This window comes from Cicer arietinum, chromosome 5 (assembly GCF_000331145.2).
Source record: "Cicer arietinum cultivar CDC Frontier isolate Library 1 chromosome 5, Cicar.CDCFrontier_v2.0, whole genome shotgun sequence".
In the NCBI taxonomy this organism is placed as follows: Eukaryota; Viridiplantae; Streptophyta; class Magnoliopsida; order Fabales; family Fabaceae; genus Cicer; species Cicer arietinum.
Window position 1 is genome coordinate 21,645,155 of NC_021164.2, and position 12,648 is coordinate 21,657,802.

General features: G+C 32.6%; 2 protein-coding genes across 5 annotated transcripts in view; both read left to right on the forward strand.

Annotated features, from left to right (window-relative positions):
• The first annotated feature begins 972 nt into the window (after positions 1–972).
• LOC101510808 (pentatricopeptide repeat-containing protein At4g18975, chloroplastic) lies at positions 973–6,764 on the forward strand. 4 transcript variants are annotated; one of them, XM_004499694.4, is made up of 8 exons: positions 973–1,236; positions 2,955–3,054; positions 3,139–3,219; positions 3,315–3,388; positions 3,488–3,584; positions 4,787–4,930; positions 5,623–5,835; positions 5,906–6,764. In XM_004499694.4, exons 2-8 carry the CDS (start codon positions 2,995–2,997, stop codon positions 6,230–6,232), a joined length of 996 nt encoding a protein of 331 aa, XP_004499751.1. In that variant the 5' UTR covers positions 973–1,236; positions 2,955–2,994; the 3' UTR covers positions 6,233–6,764. The 4 variants fall into 4 exon arrangements, with proteins under 4 accessions (XP_004499751.1, XP_012571085.1, XP_004499753.1 ...); XM_012715631.3 differs by having other exon boundaries at positions 6,391–6,674; XM_004499696.4 differs by having other exon boundaries at positions 3,145–3,219; positions 5,906–6,375.
• Positions 6,765–9,572: 2,808 nt separating this feature from the next.
• LOC101510478 (putative disease resistance RPP13-like protein 1) overlaps positions 9,573–12,648 on the forward strand; it is a 5,272-nt gene continuing 2,196 nt past the window's right edge. The window contains 1 exon segment of the mRNA XM_073369182.1: positions 9,573–12,641. Coding sequence (XP_073225283.1) covers positions 9,683–12,641 — 2,959 coding nt within the window. The 5' untranslated portion in view covers positions 9,573–9,682.

Genomic DNA, 12,648 nt, shown 5'->3' on the forward strand with positions numbered 1-12,648 from the left:
TTGTGTTACCACTTAAATATTTATTCAAAAGTATTTCCTTATTTATTTCTTTGTTAATATGAATTTGTTTTGAAAAAAAAAAAAAATACACTCGCGCTGATAAAAATCGGGGTGTTACAAGGACCAAATTAAAAAAATTATAATTAAAGACAAAAGATATATTTAAACCAATATTTAGTTAAAGTTATATTGAAAAAAAATTAACAATTGTCCATTTAATAAAAGACTTGAGTTGTACAACACACAATAATTAAGATTATTTTCAATTTTGTCTAGTATTAAGGGTTATATCATTCTTTGATGATAACTTAAATTAAATTAAGATGTAAACATATTGAAACTTATAAAAATGTGATTATTTTTATAAACTTAATTGGGAAATTTTGTTTGAAAATTTAGAAGTCATTATTCTCTTAATATATGCATATATTATAGAATAATATTAACTATTCAATCAACTTTTGTATTTCTTGAATATTTTTTAAAATTAAAATCATTAAAATCTTACTTGAAATCAACTAATTCATACGATAAATTAAATAGTCTTGTTTCAAATTTTTTTTATTTTTTGACAAAAATTAAAAATAATTTTTCAATAATATTAATTACAATTGAATTATTAATAATTTTAAAAATAAAAACAAATTTTTTTGACATAATTATTAATACATCATTTTTTTATTCACCCCGAACAATTAAATTCCAAGCCCAAAACATATTCTTCTTAAATTATACTCACCGCTAACAAAAATCTTACACTTTCGTTTAAAAAACACAATATTTTTTATACAAAAATAACGGTTCGATATCGTGACTCAATACACCTCCAAAATAAAATAGAAATGGTATATTTTCGTGTTTTTTATTTATGTAAACCACCATATTAAATTAAAAATATAAATACCCATGACACGTGGGATATGTTTAACACGGACTTGTTTTAACTAGAAAAGACAGCGAAAATATTTTACATTCAATTCTTTTTCAAAAAACGCGTATATCCTATTCTTGTGTAAGAAGCTGTGTGTGTATGGTTCACTCTTTTCATACTTCCAAATTTCCTTCATGCCTTCATTCCTTCATTACTTCATTTCAGTTTACCACCGTCATGGAACCCTAGAATCAATGTGGCGCTCAGTCTAATTTCTTCTCCGTTCGTCCGACCACCGTCACAGTCACGGCCTTCTTGTGTTCGCCACCATCACCGCTCGCCACCATCTGTTTTATTTTGTTGAGGTATCCTTCATCATTCTATTTTTGAGTTCTACTCTTTTTTTGTTGAGATTCAATTTATTTTCGTGACATTGTTGTTGAGATTCAATCCACACACACCGTGTTTTCTCTCAATCTCAGAAATCAAATTGAAAAGATGAACTATAATAATAGTTGAATTATTTGAATATAGGGTTGTAATTGTCGCTATGAATGCGCGAACGAATGAAATTTTGGGATGATTCTATTATATCCCCGTCCCCCTTGTTGTGTGCACTAGCTGTAGCCTGTAAGGATTGCTGGGCTGCGCAGATGTTTCATATGCAAGTTTGGGTCTTAGGCCCATACAAATTCATATAGTACATTCTCTTTTTTAAGGAAAAAAAAATTGTATCATAAACTCATATAGTGTTTGTTTGATTGGCTTAATTGAACTTAACCATTAGAAATTTTGTTTAGGAAAATTTATAAAAATATGTTCATAAGCTGTTTTTAATTAATTTTGATAAGCTATCCATGATAATTTTTGAAACGCGCATATAGTTTAACTCTTATTTTACTTTGTGTTATAAAAATAGTTTATACATACATATTTATGTCATAATTGTTTATCCAATAACAATGTCATTTTCATGACTTTGTGGTATCCTTCATCATTCTATAGTGAACACTAGTATCCTGATTTGGTACCCAAAAGCAATAAATTATTGCCAATAATAGCTTCCCCAAGATCATGTGCACTAGTATTTTGATAATCAGGATTAAATGAGCCTGATTGGTTTTAAAGAGAGAACCATTCTGGTAATCTGGTTGTATGCATCCGTTTGTTACTCATTGTGCTATTGGCATTTGTAAAAACATGTTTTTTTGGGTTGCTCAACTATTGTCGAGCATTTTTTGGTATTGTTTACGAAATTAAAATCTCATATTTGGTAGTCTTTGCTTATTTTATATTGCATGCTTGGAAGAACATTTGATAATTAAAATATAAGATTGTTTTAGGTTAAGAGCTGAGACTATTTATGCATATCATTAAAATTTTATTGATTGCATGTTGATTTGTTTAGAAGCATTTATTCAAACTGATCATCTATGAGACTCTTTAATTGTATGTTATTTGTTTAAATGCATAGAAACTTCCTTTTAGATTATAGTATGGAGTCATAGGAACTTACTTGTTAGTTGTGTCTACAAAGCCTATTGGCTCTTGCTCTTTGTAATAGACGTTTGCATGATTATTTGTTATATTTAAAATTGTTTGTCTGCAGATACCTTTGAATGTTTGTTATGTTTTTATTCATTACTTTGCTGACATAGTATTATGGTATGAGAATCCATAAATCAATTAGTAATGGTGAATTTATTTGCTTGTATCATGTAAACACTAAAATATACTATTTTGTCCGGTGAAAACTCATAAACTTGTATGGAGTAGTTGTTGTCATATCATATATGCTATGCTTTATTAAACTTTATATGAGGATACCATTAAAATCGGAAGAAAAAAAATGAAATATTTTTTATTTCAAAAAAGTAATTGATTTTTAAAAAAAAACAATGGGCCTACGGGCCCTCTAAGCGCATGGAATTTTGTGGGCTTTTTTACATTGGGGCTTTCTTTTAATGGACCTTTTTGTTATAAGGTTTTTTGGCCCCCTCCAATATGTGGGCCGGGGCCAATATATAGGGGGCTTGACAAATTGACAACTCTAATAAAAAATAAAAACATAACCAATTTGCAGACACAAACAGCAACCCCTTTCTCCAAATTTGAAAAGCGCAATGCCCATAACAGTTGAGAGTTCAAGTGTTTCCCCACTACTCCTATCAAGGACATGTTTGGTAATGTTTCTTCATTATTAGATAAAAAAAAGTGATTGTAATTGCAGGATAAAATACAATTCATATCATTATCTTTTTTTTAAGACACAGACTAAGTCAGAGGCCACAAGAGTTTTTCTGTCGGGGAATAAATTCTTGACAACCTCAATTACTATCTCTCGGAAGGTATATCAATTGCTTCAGATAATAATATATAATTGAATTTCATATTTTTACTTTCTTAGCTTAGAAAAGTTAAAATATTCTGTTTTTAATCGCAGACAAGTTGTACCTCCTGCAGATTTGTCCAATCGAAATCAAGTCCAAATGTTGGTCGTCCTGTTGAGAAGGATAAGTAGGTTTTGATTCATTTTCTTTTCTGTAATTTTGCTATATTCTTCATCTTCAAATGTGTGTTTCGTTGCGTGAATAATCTGTTTTATGTTAAATGCAGAAAAGGGAATAAAATAAAGGGTAAGGTAGAACACCACTTGTGGAAAAGAAGAAATTCAGCTCAGTCTGGCCAAAAAGCACTCACTCTTGTCAGAACTGTATGTTCACCTATCCATTCACTTTTTCTTTTTTGTTCTCAATCTTTAATTTGACTAAGCCATCTAATAGACAGTTAGGAAATTATATTTGGACTAAAGTGTGACTACAACTTTGGAGAGTCTTTTATACAGAGCATGTGGAGCCTGTAGGAGGCCATGAATCACTTTATTTGATTTGCATATCGACTGTTTATTTTAGGGATCAAAAGTCTTGTGAATGATACTTGTAGACCCTTAAGAAAGCAATATTATCATCAGTCATCAATGCGATGAATAGGCCGGTGAAAGGGGAGAGAAATAGAGTGAAATCTGAACAGAAACTGTTAAACTGCAGGGAAGAAAGTCTCAAAGATATCCCAACCTGGAATTTGATTAAAACCCTTTGCAACCCACCTGGCTTTGTACATTGTTTATGGATCCATCTGCATTTTCTGACCTTAAAAACCCACTTGCGACCAATGGTAAATCTTTTAGCAGGTGAAGCCGTGTAATTTCCATATATTGTTAGCTATTGAAGCGTTAAATTCATATTGCATAGCTGCATTACAGTTGGAAATGATTAAGGCTTGCTTGATAGAGATAGATTCCGATGTAGCAAAATAACAGTGTACGATGAAGATGCAGTTTGACTACACCAGATTTAGATGTGGTCTGCATAATATGAACGGATATTTTGGAAGGAGTTATAGGTGGAGGAGGAGGAGATTCATGAGTAGAAGAATGCATCGATAAAGTCAATGAATTAGATGGATGAGGAGACTAAGGACTGGAGGGAGAGGAATTTGTAGGGAGGAAGATCGACTTAAGCAACCAGCTGGTTGCAGGATTTTAGGATGCATTCTAATAGTTGCCATGATGCTATGTGCTACACTGTCATGCTGTTAATAATATTATTTAGTCGGTTTCTTATTTGCATTGTTTGTTTCCGTTATTTCCTTTCTTGAATATATGAGAGCTGCTACATATGCTTGAATGCTGTAACGTAAAAGCAGATGTATTATCCAGTAAATTAGCTTTGTTTCTTTATTTCTGGAAGAAACTTTCCTGGACTCATACAAGAAAATCACAATGGTTCAATATGTGCAATCCAACCCTTATCAGGAGAATCATGTTGATTTCCGTTGTATTGTTTTGTTTTTACTTGTAGATCCTGCTATGTTGTGTTGATTTTGGTTTGTGCATTGTGAATCTTTTAATGGCAGATCTGTGAACTCCCTAATGAGAAAGAGAGTGTTTATGGAGCTTTAGACAAATGGACGGCTTGGGAAACAGAGTTTCCATTGGTTGCAGCGGCTAAGGCTTTAAATATCTTAAGGAAAAGGGGTCAGTGGGTTCGTGTAATTCAAGTACGGTCGCCCACTATTTTTATAGAATTGTTGTGTATCTTAAAGCTGAACAACACTTTCATTGACTTATTTATTTCAAGAGAATATTTGACAGCTAAGGATGTTCAGTTTGTTTTATGACCAATATATTTTGTTTCCATAACATGTCCTGGAACTTCATGCCTGGGGCTTTAAAATTACCTTCTCATAAAATGAATGATCATTTGTTGCTAGAACTTCTAGCAAAGGAATGAGTATTAACTGACACTGAAATTGCTCAATCATGTTTTATTTTTAACATATATAGTTGGAAATAATACATAATAAATGATGAATGATCTGTAGCTCATCCAAATGTTCCTTCGGCTTTTGTAGCTCAAGTTTGCACTCACATTACTTACATATATATTTCTCACTTCAACATGCTTTCTTTCATAATAATGTTTTATGACTTTATCCATCAATATGAACATTGTTTAATTTAATCCTTCTCGAGAATGCTATCAAGGTTGTGTCTATATCATAAATATGCATGAGTTTTGACTTTGTCTACATTTATCAATACATCTTGGAATAGGCAAATTAAGCACAGATGTATGTATGAAAATCATGAATTTATGGTCTTCTGTGATTAGCACTTTTGCTTTATGACCTTGGTTAATTGTGAGGAATGGTCAGAATCTCACTTGTTTTCAAATCCTTGATACTTTCAGTTAGCCAAATGGATGTTGAGCAAAGGACAAGGTGCAACAATGGGAACATATGACACCCTTCTTCTGGCGTTTGATATGGACCAAAGGATAGATGAGGCAGAATCCTTATGGAATATGATTATTCATGCCCACATGCGCTCTGTCTCAAAGAGACTTTTTTCTAGGATGATTTCATTGTATGATCATCATAATCTGTCAGAAAAGATTGTAGAGGTATCTTTTTTATATATATGAATTTTAGAGGTACGTTTGGTTGTACCATAATTCTAACTACCGGATTTAGATTCCTTGCAGTTGGTTGGAAAATCTGCAGCCAAACAATTTAGACTGGCTGATCAAAGATCTGATGGCTAAGTTTCAACTTAGAATTTTGAATCTGATATACAAAAATGAAATTGAGTCTGTCAAACTTGATTTGATGGTCTGGATTGCATGGTTGAGGCAGATACATAAACCCCTAATAATTGCATGGGATCTGGATCCACTCACCACACTTCACCTTAACATGATTTATGTTCAGCATATGACTGCCAGGAAAATTCTCTTTGCAACATTGACTCTATCACTCACCGTCTTATTTGATAAAATCAATGTGAGTCTTATACTTTAGAAATGGGTCCCACATAAAGTGGTGAGACCCACATTGATTTCACGGAGTAAGATATGGTGTTAGAGTGAGTATTGGAAAGAGAGTATTCCTAACTTTCCTCATGTTTACCAATATTGGATTTTATTTTCAATTCATTGACATTCTATCTAATTTGTAAGTTCAGATATTTGCCGACATGGAGGAGTTGCGGATAAAACCTGATGAAGATACGGTCAGGAAAGTGACAAATGCCTTTAGAAAACTAGGCCAAGAAGAGAAACGAAAATCGGTAATAAAACGATATGGGCTTAAATGGAAGTACATTCACTTTAATGGTGAACGGGTGAGAGTTAGAAGACAAGCATGGGAAGAAAACTAACTTTGAATGATATTGTAATCGGTGAATGTCAACAAGGATATTCCTACATCTTAATATCTTTGAAGCAAATGTCATGTTGTATTATGCCGTTGTTGTTGAATAAAATGGTTGAACTCAAATAGTTAATGAGTTTTTGTTAAACTCAAATCAATTTTATATGATTTTTATCGGTTAGTGATTTGAATATGAACACTCATAAGTGTTGTTAGCTACTTTCAGTAGCTTATAGCATAAGTTGGACAAATGACCTACCAAATTCGTTTATGACTAATTCGAACTAAGTCACAAACTTCATCAAACTGAGTTAATACTTTGAATTTAATATGGTTTTAGAAGATTGTGTTAACGTTAGCCCTAACATAAAATTTAATTAAAATTATTTGTTAAATTAAATTTTTTAAGATAAAAGAGTACATATACCTTGGCATCCAACAACATGGTCTTTGGTAAGGACATAAATTTCATCCAAAAATAAATTAGGGGTGACAAAATAAGTAAACTCACTCCGTGTTGATCTGCCTTATGTTAACCCATCTAAAATAGAGAGAGCAACTTAGGCAAGTGGATTGAAATTTTCACTCATCTGCTCTTTGACGGATTGGTCGATCATTAGTTTGACTTGTCGATAACATAATTAAAATAAACTGAATATATATAGAATTTTAGGTGATTATTGTCGTAAAGCAAACTTTAGAGTTAATCGATTAAAATTCAACGTAATCCAACAATCATCACTTAAGAAAAAAAACTCTAAATTTATTAGATTGTAGCAAGAAGTTGTGCTAATGGTTGGAGAAAAAATAATTATGTCTAAAAAAATAAAAATAGAAAAAAGAGAGATTTTAATATTGATCCAATAGATCAATTCACTTTGTCATCTCCTCATTTTTTTAACGAGTTAAGCAGACCAACATAAATTATATGTTTCTCAACTTTGCACTAATAGTGCTTAAGTTTAGTGTAATTGTTAATAAGATTTGTTTTTTTATAAGATAAACACATATATTAGTGTATAATAGGATTGATTGGGCTCCTAATATACAATTAAAAGAGAAATGTACCATGCACCCCCCCACTTTAACTTCCCACCCCCCATTTTTATAGAAATTCAATTTTACCCTTTTAACTAAACAAAATTTTAAAATATTCAAAAGTTTTGAAAAATTCGAAATGACAATTTTCAGAATTTTCAAAACTATCGAAATAAAGATTACATTTCAAAATTTTGGAAAGTTTCGAATATTTCTAAATCTGGAAAATTTCGAAAGTTTTTAAATCTGAAAAGTTTCGAAACTTTCCAAATATGGAAAATTTCAAAATTTTCCTATTTCGAAAGTTTCAAAAATTCTGAAATTTTCTATCTCGAAAGTTTCGATAATTATGAAATTTTCTATTTCGGAAGTTTCGAAACTTTCAAATTGATCAAAAGTTCGAAATTTTTGATCAATTCTAGAAAAATACATTTCGAAAGTTTCAAATTTATCAAAAGCTTCGAAAATGTCACTATATTCTGGAAAATTACGTTTCGAAACTTTCGTGTTTATCAAAAGTTTCGACAACGTCAAAAAAAATTCACTTTTTTATATTTCGAAAGTTTGAAAATTTTGTAATGATAATGTAAATTTTGGAAGTTTCGAAAAAATGGGGTGAATAATGGAGTTTTTTAAGGGACATAATGGTGTTTTCATTTGGAATGGGGTGAGAAGTTAAAGTGGTGGGGGGGGGGTACATTTCCCCAATTAAAACTTAGACAACAAATGGGCTTGATTAAATTTAATTATATACCTACGAAAAATTATTGGTATCTACAGAAAAATCGTGGGTAAATTTGTTATTTGAATAAATTGATTTTACGGTTATTCTATAAGTAAAATAAATAAATAAATCAGTTGATAACTTTAAGAAACGCTATTTGTTTATTTTTAACTTGATAGTATTTCTGTGTGTAATGTTAAAAAATTTTCTAACACGACCACAAAATCTCATTCTACTTCTTTTTCTTTTTGGTCCACGTTGTCATTTAAACAAAAACACACATTTATCTATTTTTCTCAAGAAAAAACATTGAAACCTTCTCCTTCCTCAAAATCTTACTGCCATCCCCTTCTCTCTTATTTTTTGAACTGATTAATTTTGCGTTTTGAGAATCATCACGTCACTACTTTTTTAGATCGCCGTGGTTAGATTCGTTCTCATCACCACACTCCTTTTTTTTCTTTACTTGTTTGTAACTATAGTAACAATATGTATTTATTATTGATAATTTAGTAGTGATGTTTGATTTTCAATTTAATTGTTATTGGTGCTTGATTTTGTAGGTTCAATTTTTTACCGATTGTAGCTTAACAATTGTCTATTTAATACAAGACTTAAGTTGTACAAGAGACTGTATTTGAGAATATTTTCAATTTTGTCTAGTATTAAGGACTATGTCATTTTTTGATGATAACTTAAATTAAATTAAAATAAGATACAAACATATTGAATTATACTCACCGCTAACAAATAATTATTAATACACAACATATTCACTCAAAACAATTAAATTTAAAGCCCACAACATATTCTTCTTAAATTATACTCACCCCTAACAAAAATCTTACACTCTTTGTTTAAAAATAAAAACAATTTTTTTTGAAATAATTATTAATACATCATTTTTTTTATTCACCCAAAACAATTAAATTTCAAGCCCAGGACATATTCTTCTTAAATTATACTCACCGCTAACAAAAATCTTATACTTTTTATACAAAAATAACCGTTCGAAATCGTGACTCAATTCACCTCTAAAATAAAATAGAAATAGTTTATTTTCGTGTAAATTTATTTATTTATTTAAACCACCATATTAAATTAAAAATATAAATACCCATGCCACGTGGGATATGTTTAACACTTTGACTTGTTTTTGACTAGAAAAGTCAGCGAATTTTACACTCAATTCTTTTTCAAGAAACTCGTATTTAGTAAACGTGGCAAACCCTATTCTTGTGTAAGAAGGTGTGTTTGTATCGTTCACTCTTTTCATACTTCCAAATTTCCTTCATTACTTCTCTGCTTTAACAATACACAAAAGTCAAAACTAAGACATGGCCGCAACATCATTGCTAGGAAGCGCTTTTCTCACCGCAACCGTAGAATCCTTATTGCACAAACTCGCTTCATCAGATTTAATCGATTACGTCAAATACAGCAATTTAAACGTCTTAAAACTCACAGTCTTAGAAAAAACGCTACTCACTCTTCACTCTGTTCTTCTCGACGCAGACTACAAGCAGTTCTTCAACTACGAAATCAAGCAATGGTTGAACGAATTGTACGACGCAATCTCTGTTGCGGAAGATTTGTTCGACGAAATCGGTTACGATTCCCTGAAATGCAAGGTCGAGAATACTCAACCTGATTATGATTTCAAGTTTAATTACCGAATGAAGTTGATTTGTTTAAGACTGCAAAGTTTTGTTCAACGGATAGATGTTCTTGGTTTGCAATCTGGAAGTGTTAGGGTTTCTCGTTGTAGAATGCGTTCAAGTTTAGTGGTAAATGAATCTGTTATAGTTGGTAGAAAAGATGATAAAGAGAGATTGATTAATATGTTGATGTCAGGTAATGGCAATAGCTGTAATAATGGTAACAACTTAGGTGTCATTGCTATTTTAGGTGTTGGAGGTGTTGGTAAATCGACACTTGCTCGACTTGTTTATGATGATAAAGAAGTTAATGAACATTTTGATTTGAAAACGTGGGTTTATACGTCCGAGGATTTTGATATTGTGAAAGTAATCAAAGCTTTACTTGCGTGTGTGTCTTCGTTAACTTATGAAAGCAATGACGTTGATTATCTTCGACTTGTGTTGAAGCTTAAGTTGAGGTGTAGGAGATTTTTGTTTGTGTTGGATGGTTTATGGAATGTTGGTTATAATGAGGGGCATGAGTTAGTAGCTCCGTTGTTTAATGGAAGATGTGGAAGCAGGGTGATTGTTACAACGCGCAAAGAAAAAGTTGCAGAGGTTGTGCATACATTTCCTATTTGTAGGTTAGAACCTCTGTCAGATGAAGACGGGTGGTCTTTACTCTCCAAGCATGCATTTGGAAGTGAAAATTATGGTGGAAATAAATACCAAAACATAGAAGCAATTGGTAGGAAGGTTGCTAGAAAGTGTGGAGGATTGCCAATTGCTGTCAATACACTCGGAGGGCTTTTGAGTTCAAAGGTAGATGCAAAGGATTGGATTTCAATTCTGAATAGCAACATATGGAACATACCAGATGATAATATTTTGCCATCTTTGCTTCTAAGTTATCAATATCTTCCCTCTCATTTGAAAAGTTGTTTTGCCTATTGCTCAATTTTTCCGAAGGGTTATCACTTTGATAGGAAGCAATTGATTTTGTTGTGGATGGCTGAAGGATTCCTTGAACATTTCCAGGACGAAAAAGCCGCAGAAGAAGTAGGCGATGACTACTTTGTTGAATTGTTATCGAGATCCTTTATTCAAAAATCTGGTACTGACCGAGAAAAGTTTGTCATGCATGATCTTCTCAATGATCTAGCTATAGTTGTATCTGGGAAAAGTTGTTGCAGGCTTGAACGTAGTGGTAGCATCTCTGAAAATGTCCACCATTTGTCATATAACCAAGAAAAGTATGACGTCTTCAAGAAGTTTGAGATTTTCTACGATTTTGGATGTTTGCGAAGCTTCCTACCTATTTACCTTCAACTTGGAGGACATTACTTATCTAGAAAGGTGGTTGGTGATTTGCTACCCACACTTAGTCGGTTGCGTGTGCTATCCTTATCACATTATAGAAACCTCACAGAGCTACCACATTCAATTTATATCTTGATGCAGTTGCGGTATCTAGATCTCTCATACACATCAATCAAAAGCTTGCCTGATACAACATGTGACCTTTACTATTTGCAAACCTTGAATTTATCATCGTGCTCAGCGCTCACTGAATTGCCGGTAGATATTGGAAAGTTAATTAATTTACGCCATCTTGATATCAGTTGGACGCGCATACACAAGCTGCCAATGCAAATTATTGGAATGGAAAACCTTCAAACTCTAACTGTTTTTGTAGTGGGCAAGCAAAAAGTTGGGTTAAGTGTGAGAGAGCTTGGAAAGTTTCCTAATCTACGGGGAAAACTTTGCATCCAGAACTTGCATAATGGCATTGACGTCAGTGAGGCATGTGATACCAACTTGAAGAGCAAAGAACACCTTGAGGAGTTAGAGATATATTGGGATGAACAAACTAAAGATTCACCAATAGATAAAGTTGTTCTTGATGTGTTGCAACCATCAATAAACTTAAAGAAATTGAGCATTGGCATCTATGGCGGGACAAGCTTTCCATGTTGGTTGGGAGATTCTTCGTTTTCTAACATGGTGTACTTGAGCATAAGTTGTTGTGAGTATTGCGTTACACTTCCACCACTAGGGCAGCTACCTTCTCTCAAGGACCTAACTATATAATGTATGTCACTATTGGAGACAATCGGCCAAGAGTTCTATGGCATGTCAGTTGGAGGTTCTAATTCTCCATTCCAACCATTTCCATCTCTCGAGAATCTAAAATTTTCTTACATGTGTAATTGGAAGGAATGGGTTCCCTATAAAGGAAGTCAATTTCCTTTTCCTCGGCTTAAAACTCTAAAGTTAGATGTATGTTCTGAACTGAGGGGACATTTGCCTTGTCATCTTTCTTCCATAGAAGAGGTTACAATGATTGATTGTGGAAGTCTGCTGATAACACCAGCCACTTTGCCTTGGCTCTCCTCAGTAAAATCTTTATATTTGCATGCTGGGTCTACTGAATCGTCGTTGATTGAAAGTGATTCTGCATGTCTTCTGCAGCATTTAAAAATTTGGAACTTCCAGACGATGTTGTCTATACCTAAAATGTTTCTGAACACTGCTTGTCTTCAACACTTGGATCTCTATTTTCTTCCATCTCTCACTACATTTCCGGCTTATGGTCTACCCACTTCTTTGCAGTCACTATGTATTATCAACTGTCAGAATGTAGCATTACTGCCACCTGAAAC